The sequence below is a fragment of the Chiloscyllium plagiosum genome, chromosome 20, assembly GCF_004010195.1.
Source record: "Chiloscyllium plagiosum isolate BGI_BamShark_2017 chromosome 20, ASM401019v2, whole genome shotgun sequence".
Taxonomy (NCBI): Eukaryota; Metazoa; Chordata; class Chondrichthyes; order Orectolobiformes; family Hemiscylliidae; genus Chiloscyllium; species Chiloscyllium plagiosum.
This window is the reverse complement of record NC_057729.1, coordinates 28,193,292-28,211,213: the sequence shown is the minus strand read 5'-3', so window position 1 is coordinate 28,211,213 and position 17,922 is coordinate 28,193,292. Positions and strand designations below refer to the sequence as shown.

At 40.4% G+C, this 17,922-nt stretch overlaps 1 protein-coding gene and 1 long non-coding RNA gene across 3 annotated transcripts in view; one reads left to right on the top strand and one right to left on the bottom strand.

Annotated features, from left to right (window-relative positions):
* LOC122560111 (brefeldin A-inhibited guanine nucleotide-exchange protein 2-like) overlaps window positions 1-13,770 on the bottom strand; it is a 98,890-nt gene extending 85,120 nt beyond the window's left edge. Inside the window, exon 1 of the mRNA XM_043710359.1 lies at window positions 13,547-13,770. Coding sequence (XP_043566294.1) covers window positions 13,547-13,670 — 124 coding nt within the window. The 5' untranslated portion in view covers window positions 13,671-13,770. The remainder of the gene's footprint in view (window positions 1-13,546) is intronic.
* A 116-nt stretch (window positions 13,771-13,886) lies between these two features.
* Window positions 13,887-17,922, top strand: part of LOC122560112 — a 26,089-nt gene continuing 22,053 nt past the window's right edge. For both annotated transcript variants that reach the window (XR_006314643.1, XR_006314642.1), the window contains exon 1: window positions 13,887-13,965. This is a non-coding gene — a long non-coding RNA (uncharacterized LOC122560112). The remainder of the gene's footprint in view (window positions 13,966-17,922) is intronic.

The window sequence follows — 17,922 nt, the reverse complement described above, 5'->3', positions numbered from 1 at the left end:
AACAGGAATAAGCAGCTCAGTTATTATGACTAGTCGAGAGATATATTACAACATCAAAATCTACATTTTTAAACTGAAATGACAACAAAAATCAGCACCACAGAATTGTTCTGACTCCAGAGGAACAAGATTCTTGGGGAAAAACAAAATACAGCAGTTCGCGTTTGGAGAAGGCAGGGTTGTCAACATTACATGTTTTTATGATTTGTGCTAAATCCAAAAATTTCCACTCACTGCATATAAACTGCCATATAAAATCTCTAATGCATAACTGTGAAAGGATCATTTTATAGTTCGGATATTTAAGGAGCACTGACGCAAACAGTGGCAAACATTTAAAGTGAGGCAGTGGCATGTCTCTGAAGGGTTTCAACAAAGCAGTAAGAGCACATTAGTGCCTTCAAGAGCAACTAGTTGAGCACGATCACGTCTAGGCAACAACTATAGAAATTAACATTAACGTCAAGTTGGAATTGTTGGTGTGATTATGTTAGCCGAAAACCGCCAAAAGCAGAGAAAGTTATTATAATAGTTCATTGGGTTGCTAAACATACAGAACAGTAACATTGACAATGTTTTTTTGAAAATATGAGAAGTTCAAGGACTTCAGATTAAGTCAGCATGTTGCAACAGCAAAACAGCAGTCAGGCAACATGCCTGCACCAATACTTTCCTCCACATCAGCTCATTAGTTCAATTTCATTTATTTATTTGCGTTTAAATTCAACACCTTTGGAGTTTCTGCTGTGGTTATCTGGACTACACAGCTCTATGCACCTAAATCAGCCAAATTACCACAGAAACAGAAGAATTTCAAGTGCAAATTATATCCAGCACAAAACAAGTTTCTGCAACCTTTCATATCAGTTTAAAAAGTCATTACACTGCAAGCTAGCCATATCATGCCACGTAGAAGTTCTGACCATCAAGTCCAAATTTCACGAAAACATAAAACAGAGCTGAACAAAACCCAAGGCTACAGGAATGTGACACCTTCAAGCAATGTATGGCAAAATGCACAATGTCAAACCTTCAGCAATCGGCTTTATCCCCTCACAATTAATCCTTTCTTACCCATCTACTCCTTTGCCCTCAAATGAATTCTGCTAAATTCCTCAAGCTTGGGGATATACAAATAGCTATACAAAAACACTTCCTTCTTTTGTGAGCAAATTCTAAAATTGGAAAACCAACACCAGGTAGTCTACACCAGTCAACATCAAGTGTTGAACTGTATTTGAATAGGAAGTGTGATAGTCTTCACACAAAACATTCTAACAACATGGAAAGTCACCATGCTACTTTTGTGCAGTTTTGTCCTTGATGATGCCTCAGATCATGTAACTTAAGTTGCATTGCAAAGTAGTTTGGAAGTACATTCTTACATTTATAAATGGATTACTAAAATACTAAAAAAAAATGCAATAGCATTAGTTAACCAAATTATATCAAATCTGAAATTCATTGTTCATAGATATTGTTCATGGTCCTTCTCAAATTAATGCATTAGTTCATTTCAGCCTATAATCCATGTTAATCCAATATATAATGTCTCTCTACAAAACGTTTTTGACCTTTCACCATGAGATAACTTTTCATGGGCTCATGTTCTCATTTGGCCTAGTTTCTATATATTTCTATACACAGAATGCCAAGGCATATAAAACAGAGTTCATACTGAAACACTGGACTAATTCTGGTTGTGTTAATAGTTTTGATAGGTTAAGGCATGAATGGACTGGGTATTCAGTAAATTTTACACGTGCCAAAATATACCAACATTTCTACATCTGTGAATGAGAATATTTTGTTTAATTTCTCATATATTAAGTTACCTCCAACTTTTAATCACAGAATCAAAAAGCAAATTAATGTTATGAACACTTTTTATGGCCTGATTTTAAGGGATGGAGATAGCAGTGCACATCCTTCATTTTATTCTTGCACACATTACACCTGCTCATAGTTGTGCTGCAACAGGATCTACCTGGAATTCAGGAAGGCGTTCGACAAGGTTCCCCATAGAAGACTGGTTAGCAAGGTTAGATCTCATGGAATACAGGAAGAACTAGCCATTTGGATACAGAACTGGCTCAAAAAGGTAGAAGACAGAGGGTGATGGTGGATGGTTGCTTTTCAGACTGGAGGCCTGTGACCAGTGGAGTACCACAAGGATTGGTGCTGGGTCCACTATGTTTCATCATTTACAAAAATGATTTGTATGCGAACACAAGAGGCATAGTTAGAAAGTTTGCAGGTGACACCAAAATTGGAGGTGTAGTGGACAGCGAAGAAGGTTGTCTCCAAACACAATGGGATCTTAATCAGATGGGCCAATGGGCTGAGGAGTGGCAGATGGAGTTTAATTTAGATAAATGAATGAGAGGTGCTGCGTCTTGGGAAAGCAAATAAGAGCAGGACTTGTACACTTAATGGTAAGGTCCTAGGGAGTGTTGCAGAAGAAAGAGACCTTGGTGAGGGTTCACAGCTCCTTGAAAGTGGAGTCACTGGTAGATAGGACAGTGAAGATGGTGTTTGGTATGCTTTCCTGTATTGAGTACAGGAGTTGGGAGGTCATGTTGCAGCTGTACAGGATTTGGGCCACTTTTGGAATATTGCATGCAATCCTGGTCTCCTTCCTATCGGAAGGATATTGTGAAACTTGAAAGGGTTCAGAGAAGACGTTGCCAGGGTTGGAGGATTTGAGCTATACGGAGAGGCTGAACAGGCTGGGGCTGTTTTCCCTGGAGCGTCGGAGGCTGAGGGGTGACCTTATAGAGGTTTATAAAATCATGAGCAGCATGGATAGGATAAAAATACAAAGGCTCTTCCCTGGAATGGGGAGTCCAGAGCTAGAGGGCATAGGTTTAGGGTGAGAGGGGAAAGATACCAAAGAGACCTATGGGGGAACTTATTCATGCAGAGGGCAGTGCTTGTATGGAATGAGCTGCCGGAGGAAGTGGTGGAGGCTGCTACAATTGCAACATTTAAAAGGCAACTGGATGGGTATATGAATAGGAAGTGTTTTAGAGGGATATAGGCTGGCAAACGGAACTAGATTAGGTTGGGATATCTGGTCGACATGGACAAGTTGGGTCAAAGGGTCTATTTTCTTGCTGTAAATCGCTATGACTGTACTAAAGGAGGCCAGGTACAATCATGAGTGTTGTACTGAAGAAGAACATTAAATTCAAACCAGCTGGATGTTGTTGGGTCAAATGCATACAATGAAGACTTGTGTATAGCTTGATGGACAAGTATATTCACCCTCTTTTTTCTATATAATCATGGTGTACAGCAGGTTTGAATATGACATTCTTGTTCCTCAGTACAATACTCATGATTGTATATTCCATCTGGATATAAAATCACAGTAACTTGACATGCCAACTGCAATAATTGATTTCTCTATGGACATGATGGGATAAATAAGTCAAGTATTGAAAAACCTAAAACATGAACAAACTTTTAAACTCAACTGAAAAGTCTGGCTTGTGAAGAACCTCAGAAACATTTCTGGTTGTAGACATCGGATCTCTCTCAAATCTTGGTCTGACTATTGAGACTTCTTGGATAAAGGGAGTTGCAATTTTAAAAAAACAAACTTTTCAACAGTATTTATTTCTGCAAAGGTGTGAAAACTGCACTGCTCAATCCTTGTACAAGACTTCCCAACAAATCCTCATTGACACTAAAAATAAATATATTAGTCTAATTTGTCAAAGTTCTGAACTGAACAGTTACCCTACAAAACTAGTACAACTATAACAGAAGATGCATCTATGTAACAAACATCATTGTTGAAGTAAAACAAAATCATGGAATCCAATGTGTTGCATCTGACGAGCAGCTATTATAATCCAGCAACAAAAAAAAAATTCAATTACAACATCCCCACGCAGTTCTGACAATGGAACTAATGTATTTTGTGATTATCATAACCCCACTCATTGGTAACTTTGCTGTCCATGCTATGGACTAATAGTACTCAGATATACTTTTTCAGGCCTATGGAGCAGTAACATTAGCTATCACTTCATAAACTAGCAGACAAAATGACAAACTAGATTCCTTATCACTCATGATATGTTATTAGTTGTGGACATGCTATATAGAATTTAAAGAAACAAGTTTAGCTATATCGCATTTTTTAACACAAAGCTCCAGACGAACATTATAGAACCAAGACAGTGAGCCACATTAGCTAATAATAAAATAGATGGCCATAAATATAGCCAAAAGTGGTAGCTATAAAGAAATGTCTTAAAGGAACAAATGTGTAGAAAGAGAACCCCAGAACTTAGGGCTGAAGCAAGTGAAAACATGGTCACTGATTGTGCTACAGTGGTAATGTCACTGGCCTAGTAATGCATTGGCTGTAGGGGTTTGGGTACTAATCCACCAAGGCACTATTTGAAATTTAAAACCTGCAATTCAAAGCTAACCTCAAATACAATGACCATGAAACTTCTGTTAATAGCTTTATGTCAATCTGGTTCACGAATTGCTTTTGAGAATGGAAATTTGTTACACTTACAAGGTCTCAACTTTTTAACTGACTCCAGATCCAAAAAAGTGCAGCCAACTCCCGAATTCCCTCATGGAACATCCACATCCAATAAACAAATAAGAACAATAAAATTGGGGCTACTCAAAAAGGTAATAATTAACTAAGTGCGGATACCTCAAAAAGTAGGCATATGGGAGATTAGGGGCAAGATCAAGGAGGAACTTGGAAACAAGAAAGAGAATTTTAAAATTAAGACAGAAGTAAATTACAGTAGATGCTGGAAGTCTGAAATAAAAACAAAGTGCTTGAGAAACGCAATAAGTCTAGTAGGACCTATGGAGAGGAAAGAATTAACAGTTTGATACGATTCTTCAGCATGGTTCAAACAGAAAAGAAGCTGGGGGTTATCTCTGCATAGCAAGTAAAACAGAGAGCAGTTCTGGCAAATGAGAACAGAACAATCAAGTTTTATTTAGTTCAGTCCAATCTGCCAGTGGATTCCTAAAATACAGGTTGATATCATATCCTTTTAAGTCTGTGCCTTGTACTTAAGGAAGCAGAGACAAGAGCAGGATCAGGTGGAATACCAAAGACAAGAGACAGAAATGAATTTGGCCATTCAGCCTCTCAAGTCTGATCCACCATTTAATTTGAAATCATTGCTGATCCGATGATGCTCAACGCCACATTCCTATCTTTTCTGTTATGATAAAAGAGTAGTAACACCAGTCAAAGTGATGGCATGTGCCTTGAAGAGAAGTTTATGGGTGGCAGTGTTCCAAAATGGCTACTGCCCTTCTTCCCCAAGACAATACTGTTCACAAGTTTGATAGCTGTTGTCAAAGAATTCTTGGCAAGTTGCTACATAATATCTTGTGTGCAGCATACACAAGCTACAATGCGTCAGTGATGGAAGAGTAAATGTTTAAGCTAACGGATGGTGGGCCAATTAAGTGGGTTGTTTTATCTCAGGTGGTTTTGAGCTTCACAATGTTGACAGTTGCTGCACTGCTCCAGACACAGTTTTCAGTTCCACTACTCACTTTAGCTTTGTATTTGGGCCAACTTTTGGAGAGTTAGCAGATAAGTAGCATGCTGCAGAATTACCAGCCTCTGGTTTGTTCTTGTCAGCACATTATTGACTTGGCTGGTCCAATCAAATTTTCCTCAGTGGTGATCTCCGACAATGGAAGATTCAGTGATAGCGATGTTATAGCATATTACAGAGGGAATTTGATTTTCTTTTTAAGAGTAGGTTATCATCTGGCACATGTGGCATTAATGTTAGTTACCACTTATCAGCACAATGTTGTTCAGATCTGCTGCATGCAGGTAAAGACTACTTCACTATCTGAGGAGTTGCTGCGATTGGTACGAACATTATAACCATCAACAAACATCTCTACATTTGACCTTACATCAGATTGAAGGCAAATTTATGCAGCAGCTCAAGATTAGTGTCCTAGATCAACATCGAAAGGAAATCCTGCAATGATATCTGAAGAGGAGATGATTAACCCTGAAAGACTGCAATTACATTGCTTTGGGCTAGGTATGACCCCAGCCAAAAATTAAAGCCTCCCTATCCTGTGATTCCTATTGGCATCACATGAAGTGAAACAAATTAGCTGAAGACTGGCATTTGTGATAGTGGAAGCTGCAGGAAGAGGTTGAAATGGATTGCTAACTTAACTCTTCTCACTGTAGACCGTCTCCAATATTTCAGGCTTGTCTTTTAGACACAGCATCTTGGGCTCTGCTGCCATAATTCAGATGGAAAAATTTGTGGAACCTTCTTCTGTTGTTTAATTACCAACATTTCTTTGGGGGGGCAGCAGTGGCACAATGGTAATTACACTGGACTTGTAGCTCAGAACCCCAGACTAATGCTCTGGGGATTTACCTTTGAATCCCATCAAAGCAGATGGTGAAATCCTAATTTCTGGAATCAAAAAGCTAGCCTAACAATGTCCATGCAATCACATCTAATGGCTTTTAGCATCTTCATTTCTTTTAGGGAAGAAAATCTGCCATCCTTGCTTGGTCTGGTCTACAGGTAACTCCAGACCCAGAGCAGTATGGTTGACTCTTACCTACTCTCGAGGTGGTCTTGCAAGCAATTCAGCTCAACAGCATTTAGGGTTGGGCAATAAATGCTGACTTTACCTGTGATACCCACACCCCATAAGTGAATAAAGTAAATGTCAACATGAAATGTGACAAGACACACAAAGCTTCAGTATAGCTATGGTTGTGGAAGTTTGGACCCATTTTGCTGCACAAGAAATGGATCTCATTTTTAGATCTGTTTGTTGTTGTTTCTGAGCTGCTTTTCAGTGAAATCCACCTGCATTAAGCCCTTTTCACTCAGCCACACAATCACATGGTATGGCAAAATAAAGATCCAAATGAAGAAAACATATCAGCCACCTTGATTCATAAATTAAGAATTCCTAAAATATCATCCAACACACAATCCAGTTCTCTACTTAAAATGTGCCCTTTGGGTATTTTTAATCATACATCCAACATTTTAATTTTGCTTTCGAACAATCAGATCTTCTCATTACAAATATTCCACCCCATTGCAAAAGTAGAATTTTTCACTGACTGGGAATCATAATTAAAGATCAAACAATTACAAATATGAAAATATGTTTCCCTTTATACTACTCAATTATAGTGGGAATTACCAGAAAATACTGTAGTCATCCCATAACCTCTTTTGAATACTTCCTCACTAAAAGCCAAATTTTTGACTTTTAACTGGTTTGAAATTTAACTTTGTATAAATCAACTTCTGAGGTTCTTTTATGAATGTGCTATAAACTCTCAACCAATTTCTTACTTTAATTTTAAAGGAAAACAAGATAAATGCCATGTGACTGAGCAAATTCCACCAAGTGGAGACAAAATGATAAAAACATTTTGGCTAATATTTTGCAACAGGAATAAGAATGCTCTTTGTTATAAAAAGGAATGGACAATTATTTCCACATTTGCACATAAGCAACTGAAATATAAAGACCATCAAGTTGCTGGCTTATTTGCTTTGCTCTTTAGAACTTCCTTACGCTAATACCTTGCTGCGAGATTAGGTGCCCAAATGCACAAATGTTTATGCAACCTAAATGACAGATGCCCATTAAAACACCAGAAAATGAGGGTTTTTCTACCCCATTGCAAAAGTAAATTTTTTCACTGAGTGCAAATCATAACTAAGGATCAAACAATTACTCTGTCGCTAAAGTTATAGGTAAGACATTATTAAGCTGGAAGGATTTAGAAGACTCTCTCCCAGAGACATCTAGTTTAAGGGACAAAAATCAACAGGTTTCAGCAGAAACTCTTCTCTGCATTGCCACTATTCTTATGTATTTGATTACATTGGTTACTTTACTTCTTTCATTAACTTCTGTCAACACTACTCCCTTTGGGATTCAGTTCATTTTTGTGCATCTGTTACTTACTTCATTCTTATTGCTGCTTGTACTTCCTTTTTGTTCAGGAACAACTGAATTTTATTTTGTTAATGTGCTTTATTGTTTTCCCGGAGTCTTCCACATTCAGCTAACTTTACATATAGATAGGATTCAAAAAACTGATCAACTCTTCAGATCCATCAATCACTTGCTGTTTTAAACTGCATTTTATACTGAAAAGAGGGATCATCTTGTACTGTCGTTGAAAATCTTCAGAACATATCACCACAGGTTGGGAAAAGGTGATGGAAAAAATGCAGAAAATAAAACAAATAAGATAACTACAGGCCATACTCCCCCAGAACCGCTACCCTGTTTAATAAAAGCATGGCCTCAACTGTACACATCTGCACATTTCCCAGAAATTTTGGCTGCCCTCTTGTTCAAAAGACACAGGCTCTGAAATGTCTGGTTTGATCTATTTGGGGAAGCTTTTAAGTTTAAAAAAAACTTGTACAATGAGAGGGGAGTGGCCAGTTTTCCCAACACAGCTTTACTCTGGTTTGGGTTTTAAAAGTGTGGTGCTGGAAAAGCACAGGGCAGGCAGCATCCGAGGAACAGGAGAGTCAATGTTTTGGGCATAAGCCCTTTATCAGGAAGATGCTGCCCGACTCACTGTGCTTTCCCAGTATCACACTTTTCGTCTCTGATCTCCAGTATCTGCAATCCTCACTTTCTCCCAAGGTTTGCATTTTAGCAGTCTGGCTGTTCAGAGCAAGCAGGTCAGTTAGTTTGAGGCTGCTGGTCAAAGAAACAGCTACATGGAAGAAGGTGTTCCATGCTGAATGTCTCTGCCATCTCTCTCTCTCTGACACTTCTTCTGTAAGATTCTGTGTTTGATTTTACTTTTTGTGCCAAGGGGTGCTCATGGGGATTGTTGCAGGAATTTGTAGTCGTTAAGTTGGGATAGTCTGTTCAGTTTTTTGGATGGGTGAAAGTTATTCTATATTCTGTTCTCTTTTGTTTGTGTTGAATTCAGTAATCTTGCAAATAAATTCCATTTTGTTTCAAACAAAGTGGTTTGGCCAGCTGCACCACTCCTGGAATATCCACTTACACCTGCTTAAAACAACGAGCAAAGTTAGGATCTGGGCTACTTTCTTGAAATGTTTTGAGGGGGTCCAGCCTGGTCCATAAACAATATATTAAATGACAGACTCCACAACTCGCTCGCCATAGATAATTCTGAAGAGAAGAAAATCCTCATTGTCTCCATTTCAAAATGGGATACATCATTTTTCTGAAACTGTGCCACCTGTTCTGGATTCCTTCATGAGTAGAAACATGTCTCAGCATCGATATGCCAAGCCACTTCATAGTCTTATGTTTCAATTCAACCATCTTTCATTATCCTAAACTCCAATAAGTATGTGCCTAACCTAAGAGCAACAGATTCTTATCAATAAAGGAAGCTAGACATTTTAATCTTGGCACAAAAAAACCCACCAAAATATTGTTCCCTAGCAACAAAGGGCTGGGAAAAGCAACTTTTCCTATTTTGCTATTTAGTCTTAAAAGTAGAGGTCACAGATCCAAACAAGATAACAATTGATACAAAGATTAATCCAGAACATTACTTCAAACTAAATTATTGATTGTAAGCCAAGCAACACAAGCTGAAATTGACAAAAAAATAAATTCAGGAGTCCTAGCACTATTTGATTTTCTTTGAACATTCTCTGTTGGAGAAAGTCAAGAATCTGCAGGTATAAAATAAATGGTTTGATATAAGATTAGATTAGATTACTTACAGTATGGAAACAGGCCCTTCGGCCCAACAAGTCCACACCGCCCCGCCGAAGCGCAACCCACCCATACCCCTACATGTACCCCTTACCTAACACTACGGGCAATTTAGCATGGCCAATTCACCTGACCTGCACATCTTTGGACTGTGGGAGGAAACCGGAGCACCCGGAGGAAACCCACGCAGACACGGGGAGAACGTGCAAACTCCACACAGTGAGTCGCCTGAGGCGGGAATTGAACCCGAGTCTCTGGCGCTGTGAGGCAGCAGTGCTAACCACTGTGCCACCGTGCTGCCCACTGAAATTCTTCCCCAGTGGCATTTAAACCAGTTGCCCAATTTTGTTCTCTAATGTTATCACCATACCCTCACTTGCAAAATTTTCTACGTGCAGGCTTAAAGAGCTTTCCTGGATACATTTCAAGAATCCCATCCCCTGTAAGCCTCAATTTGTTTATCCTTATAATTATTGGGAAAGTGAAATCCCCTATAAATTACACTTTTTTTGCAGTTCTCTGAAATTTACTTATATAGTAGCTCTTATATCTCTCCTTGACGTTTTGGCAGTCTATAATACATTATGATCACCCCGTTTTTATTTTTAAGTTCCACCAATATGGCCCCAGCTGAGGAGCCCAAGATATTGACATTTCTTATTACAGCAATGACCAATATTGCAACATCAATTTTTTTTGCACACCTTTCCAGTCTCACCTGAACTTTTTATATCCTGGCCCTGCCCTGGAGTCCTCCATCAACAAGGTCTCCATAATAGTAACAATGTTGTACACCCCTGTGTCCAGCAAGGGAGTGGTGACTACGGAAGTCATCTGCACTACATGAAATCTTGTGGCATCAGATCAAATAGGAGCAAGAAGAGTCTTGCTGATTGCCCCCTCTTGTGCTCAAGGAAAAAGTGAGGACTGCAGATGCTGGAGATCAGAGCTGAAAAAAGGGGTTGATGGAAAAGTGCAGCAGGTCAGGCAGCATTCAAGGAGCAGGGGAATCGAAGTTTCAGGCAATTTCTTCAAGTTTCAATTCAAGTTTCTTCAGGAAGCCCCTCGTGCTCTGCCAGCTGTTCACTCCTCCATGTTAATCATTACTTGCAAAAATATCTTATGGTTGGTGAACATCAATGTGAATCAGAGTGAATTAATAACACTGCTACTAACTTACCTTCCCCTGTCCTGAAGAGCAAACCTGCTACAGTGGGTCTGCCATTGGTGGCGAGAGAACCAATACAATGGGAAAATGTACTTGGTCCAATCTATCTATTTGAGATGCACCAGTCCATGACAGTGCTGGTAGAAGTGACCAATGCACAGTCCTTGTGGAGATAAAATCCTGTCTTACGCTTGAGTACATTCTATCACTCTCCCAAATGAGAAAGATTCTGAGTATTTCCACCAGGTCAAAACTGGATCTCCTATTGAGAGCTAGCAGCAGATTTGCATTCAATCAAAATCTGTAACCTTATTGTCCACCATGCCACTTCCTCTACTATTAACACCAAGCTAGAAGACCACACTGGTTCAATGAGGAGTGCATGGCAGCACGTTAGGAGCAGTACCAGACATGCTTGAAACTGAGGTGCCAACTTGGTGAAACTTCTGTATAAGACTTAAAAACTGAAACAGGCTGAAGGATCTGCATTCAGCTTCAGCCAGAAATGTCGATCATCTCAGTTTCCTCCCGAGGTCCCTAGCACTTCAAATTCCAGTCTTCAACTGTTATAAAAAAAAAACTCACGGTCACAGGATGGGTAGATAGCGTAGTTGCAAAGGCATAGGGGATACCTACCGAGTTTAACAGCACAAAGGTTATGCTAGAACTGTATAAAATGTTAATTAGGCCACAGCAAGAGTATTGTGAGCAGTTCTAGAATTCACATTATAGGAGGTGCGATTGCACCAGAGAGGGTGGAGAGAAGAAGATGTAGCACAAGGTTGCTTGGGACGGAGAGTTTTAGTTATGAAGAAGTTGAATAGACTGGGGTGTTTTCATTTGACCAAAGGAGGCTGAAGGAGCACATGATTGAGATGCAAAAACTGAGGGACATAGACAGGATAGACAGGAAGGCACTTTTCCCCTTGGTGGAGGAATCACTGACATAGATTTAAGCTTAAGGGCAGGTGGTTTAGAGGGGATACAAGGAAATGTTTTTTCACCCAGAGAATGGTGGGAATCTGGAACTCACTACCTGCAAGAGTGATTAGATTACATTACAGTGTGGAAACAGGCCCTTCGGCCCAACAAGTCCACACCGACCCGCCGAAGTGCAACCCACCCATACCCCTACATTTACTCCTTACCTAACACTACGGACAATTGAGCATGGCCAATTCACCTGACCTGCACATCTTTGGACTGTGGGAGGAAACCGGAGCACCCGGAGGTAACCCACGCAGACACGGGGAGAATGTGCAAACTCCATACAGTCAGTCGCCTGAGGCAGGAATTGAACCCAGGTCTCAGGCGCTGAGGCAACAGTGCTAACCACTGTGCCACCGTGCCGCACCACAAAGAGTGGTGGAGGTAGAAATCTTCATTTAATATTAAGCTATGTAAGGATAGTAAAAGGCACAGTGTCGATATTAGTTTTTGTTGCTGACATCAACTCATGGCAGTTTTCTTGGACAACAGATTGTGTGAACTAACTCCCATATTTTCCTATATTTAAGCAGTGACGACACATCAAAAGTATTTATTGGTTGCGAAACACTTTCGGACACTATGATCATAGAAGACACTTTCTTTTAAGACATAATGTATCAAGGTCCAGTTGGTACCATCTGCAACTTTTTAATATGTTGCTGAGAAATTAAAGATTAAACCTTATCTACAACAAAATGTGTCACATCATACCACAGTTCATTTACAGGTTTGTACAATACTTTCTGTCTTTGAAACACAGGAGATTCAGTCTTTTATTAACTTTTAAGATACACAAATTTCACCAAAATAACCTCACAATATCTACTGTTAGGTTGAGTAACTTGAACAACTGATATACAACACATCTTCCCAGTTTTCAATTGGAAGTTTACATCCTGGGTAAATTACACACAATTTCACTTCAACTACAAATTTAAAAACAGGAATTTGTTAATTACTGTCACTAACTGTGATAACACAAATTTACAAAATGTGAACACATTGAACAGATTACCAAGGGTGCGAATTTATGGAGGTGGCATGGGGCATTTTGCATCAGAAATACATAAATGAGTGAAGGAAGAGGCATTTGTTGAATGTTTACTTTCTAGACTGGTCAGGTACACCAGAGTCATAACCAATCTTGTAATTTCAAAGCCAACAACATTTACCAGGCAGCAACAAGTTAACTAATTTCTCAAGCATCCACTTTTTATAAGTTATCAACTTTAAAAACCCTATTTCGACTTTCAATTTGTACTAATCAACATGGGTCAAAACCTGAGCATGAAAGGGACTCACGCCAAATACCGCCAATGTTTTAAACGTCAGAAAAGATTACAATTAATCCGATTCGATCAGTTACAACATCTTATATCGCTCACTCATGCTGGCAACTTTCCAAGCTGATATCTAAATTGGATGTCAACCAATACGGTTTAATCGCGGAAGTACAAGGGGAAATTCTCAAACAAGCCAGTGGAAGGCCTTAGCCTGGTTAAGTTACAGACAGTTCTGCCGCCCTGGAGTTGAGGTTAATGCCAGTCAAATCCGTGCCTGAGTCAAGTATACTACGGCAGTTTAGCAGATTTCGAGGCTCAATTTTCACCCTCAGAAGTCTCTCCTCTCTCACAACCAAACCAGGAAACTCACCCAGAGCCACCTCACAGGCTTTGCGGAGCTGGGAATGGTGAGTTTTCCTTACGTCTTTATCAGCGAGGATCTTCTCAAGCGCTCGAGTCAAAAACATGTTCTTCGTTTTGCTACCCTCGTGCATGATTTTTCAGCTGTTGGCGGCAGTGAAATCGCGGAGATAGCAGCAGCCGACGGTTCCTCCTAAGGCTCAGGCGCCGCCATGTTGGCAAGCTGGCACGTGACCTGCCATTTGACCTCTGACCCTCGAACTACCCCCCCCCACCCAACGACCTGCGGTTGGCGTCATGGAAACAGGAGGCTCAGCTCTTCCCCAGGGGAGGTGAGCCTTCAATCCCGAAGAGAAAAGTCACTGACTGACTGACTGAGCGGGGGAGTGGCGCAAAACTGTTCGCTTGTCTATATTATTACTGATCAAGGTGAATTACTTTCCAAACGCAACGGGAAATATTGTCACAATCGAAGCAATAAATCCCCACCTGATTTCAGTGAATCGTCCCAAATATTTTGGACCTTTTTAGTTAAACCGTTTGCGGACTCATTTTATATAAAACAAAAATCTGGCCTGGTTTGACGTTTGTAATCTCTCAATTTTATCACACCTCTAGTTGTCTTATTTAAAGACCTTCCACCTGTTCCCATTCACTTTCACGATTTACCTTTTTTTTCCATTATAAATTATCACGTTCATTTTTTAAAAATGTTTTTTTAAATTTACGGCATGGTTATGCAGCGGCCGATGTAACCAGGGGATTCGTATCTGAAGAAACTGAGTTCAGATATGACCGTAGGGATTTTTTAAAAAAGTTTGTTTGGAAAATGATTGGGGTGTTGGATTGGGGTGGACAAAGTAAAAAATCACAACACCAGGTTATAGCCCAACAGGTTTAGTTGGAAGCATTAGCTTTCGGAGTGCTGCTTTTTCATCGGATGATTTTTTTTCCATTATAAATTATCACGTTCATTTTTAAAAATGTTTTTTTGACCAACTGCATAGTTACGCAGCGGCCACAACCACCTAGCATCTAGTCACAAGTTACATTAATATGGTAGACATTGTTTACAGATGTTACGAGGAAGAACTTGATGGTAGGTCTTATTCCCTTGGGAATTTAAACTGTTCTTTCACCAATTCCGTAGGGCATCATTGTCGTAGGTGGTGCTTAAGGTACTCACCTCATCTTTTCAGACGCTGAGACAATATTTTTCTCCCAGAGCTTTTTCCCTACTTACTGTGTTAACGTTAAGTCTGTGAGTCCATTTTAAACTGGAGAGCAATTTATTTCTTAGATTTCCTTCGTGGTGGATGTCTTTCTGGCTGAAACAGAAAATCATTGCAGAAAGGTATTGCATGAATGTTGTATCCAGAGGATCTTTAATCTTATGAATTTCCTTTTGTAGAGGACAGTCGGCCTGTTGAAATAGGTACTTTTTTGCTGTATCCTGGAGCTCAAGAAGACAATTTCTTGTTGACCATGACCTGAATATGATTTTCCTTCTTAGTTGTGGCTTCCTTGGACTTGTTTGTATCACGTTTTCAATTTGTGTCAACAGACTTTTGTCCTCAATCTGCCAGTAAATCTGTGAAGTGTGTAGGCTTTTACTTCAACTTGGTAATTAGGTTAGATGCTTTCATTCGGCATCAGTGATCGCAATACTAGTGAAACTTAGTACTATGTTCATTAAGTTCACTTCGTCTATCCCAATATTTGTGGAGTACTTTTTGGTTGGCTAGATTCTGTCCCTCTTACAAAGAGGATTCTTCCTAGGAAGATAAGGAAATTAAATTCTCTGTTTAAACTTGCATTTTCCAAATCACCACAACATTTGATATATTTAAATCTGTCATTATTATTTGTTTTCATGATGAGGTGTGCTGTGAATTAAGTCAGTTAAAGATTCACCAATGAGCTCAAGCCATTGATTCATCCATACGGTTCATTAGCTATCTGATTACTTGTTTTCTTATAAACCTTTCTGATTATTGCAATCAGAACGTTTTTCAGGATTTGTAAAAAGTGGAAAACATGCTAGTTCTGTGTAGTTGGAAGTTTTCATCTCATTTATAGTATTGAATAAATATATTACGAGAAAATGAGGACTGCAGATGCTGGAAATCAGAGTCGAAAAGTGTGGTGCTGGAAAAGTGCAGCCAGTCAGGCAGCATCTGAAGAGCAGGAGAGTCTCTGTTTCAAGCATGAACTCTTCATCGGGAATGACAGAGATCCTAAGGGGGCTGTGGGATGAATGGGAGGAGACCAACAGAGATTTACCTGTATCTCCACACATGTCATCCACTGTGTCCGTTGCTCTCTATGTGGGGAGACAGGATGCCAACTTGCGGAATGTTTCAGAGAACATCTCTGGGACACACGCACTAAATAACCCCACTGCCCTGTGGCCGAACACTTCAACTCCCCCTCCCACTCTGCCAAGGACATGCAAGTCCTGGGCCGCCTCCATCGCCAAATTCTAGCCACCCGACGTGTGGACGAAGAATGCCTCATCTTCCGCCTTGTGAACCTCTAACTACACAGGATCAATGTTGATTTCATCAGTTTCCTCATTTCTCCTCCCCCAACCTTATCGCAGATCCAATCCTCCAACATGGCACCACCCTCTTGAACTGTCCCGTCTGTCCAACTTCCTTCCCACCTATCCACTCCACCTTCCACTCCACCTGTCACCATCAGTTCCCACTTTCATCTATCTATCGCATTCCCAGCTACCTTCCCCCCAAGTCCCATCCCCCTCCCATTTACCTCAGCTCCCTTGGGCCCCTGTCATTCCCGATGAAGAGCTCATGCTCGAAACATCAACTCTCCTGCTCCTCAAATGCTGCCTGACTGGCTGTGCTTTTCCGGCATCACACTTTTCAACAAATCTATTAGAGTCATATAGTCATTGAGATGTACAGCACGGAAACAGACCCTTCAATCCAAGCCGTCCATGCCGACCAGTTATCCCAACCCAATCTAGTCCCACTGGCCATCAGCACCCCCATTTCCCTCCAAACCCTTCCTATTCATATACCCATCCAAATGCCTTTTAAAAGTTGCAAATGTACCAGCCTCCACCACTTCCTATGAAAGTTGCCCCTTAGGTCTCTTTTATATCTTTCCCCTCTCACCCTAAACCTATGCTCTCTAGTTCTGGACTCCCCCAACCCAGGGAAAAAACTTTGTCTATTTATTCTATCCATGCCCCTCATAATTTTGTAAACCTCTATAAGGTCACCTGACAGCCTCCGATGCTCCAGGGAAAACAGCCCCAGACTGTTCAGCCGCTCCCTATGGTTCAAATCCTCCAAACCTGGCAACATCCTTTCAAATCTTTTCTGAACTCTTTCAAGTTTCACAACATCTTTCCAATAGGACGGAGACCAGAATTGCATGCAATATTCCAACAATGGCCTAACCAATGTCCTGTACAGCCGCAAGATGACTTCTCAACTCCTGTACTCAATACTCTGACCAATAAAGGAAAGCATACCAAATGCTTCTTTACTATTCTATCTACCTGCAACTCCACTTTCAAGGAGCTATAAACCTGCACTCCAAGGTCTCTTTGTTCAGCACACTCCTTAGGACCTTACCATTAAGTGTATAAGTCCTGCTAAGATTTGCTTTCCCAAAATGCAGCACCTCACACTTATCTGAATTAAACTCTATCTGCCACTTTTCAACTCATTGGCCCAACTGATCAAGATCCTGCTGTAATCTGAGGCAACCTTCTTTGCTATCCACTACACCTCCAATTTTGATGTCATCTGCAAACCTACTAACTATACATCTTATGCTCACATCCAAATCATTTATATAAATGACGAAAAGTAGAGGACCCAGCACCGATCCTTGTGGCACTCCATTGGTCGCAGGCCTCCAGTCTGAAAAACAACCCTCCACCACCACCTTTGAGCCAGTTTTGTATCCAAATGGCTAGTTCTCCTTGTATTCCATGAGATCTAACCTTGCTAACCAGTCTGTCATGGGGAACCTTGTTGAAGTCCATTATGCCAGCACAACTAATTTTATGGATCCTGTTTTCAGTTTAGGTTCTATCATGAACCGAGGGATTGCTATGAAATCTTCAACCAGTTGTTCTTTAAGTATTACGCAACTGAGCTGTAGGTTTGATGTCCAGACGTTTCATTACCTGGCTAGGTAACATCAGTGGCGACCTCCAAATGAAGCGAAGCTGTTGTCTCCTGCTTTCTATTTATATCTTTCTCCTGGATGGGGGTTCATGGGGTTTGTGGTGATGTCATTTCCTGTTCATTTTCTGAGGGGTTAATAGATGGCATCTAGATCTATGCGTTTGTTTATGGCGTTGTAGTTGGAGCGCCAGGCCTCTAGGAATTCTCTGCCATGTCTTTG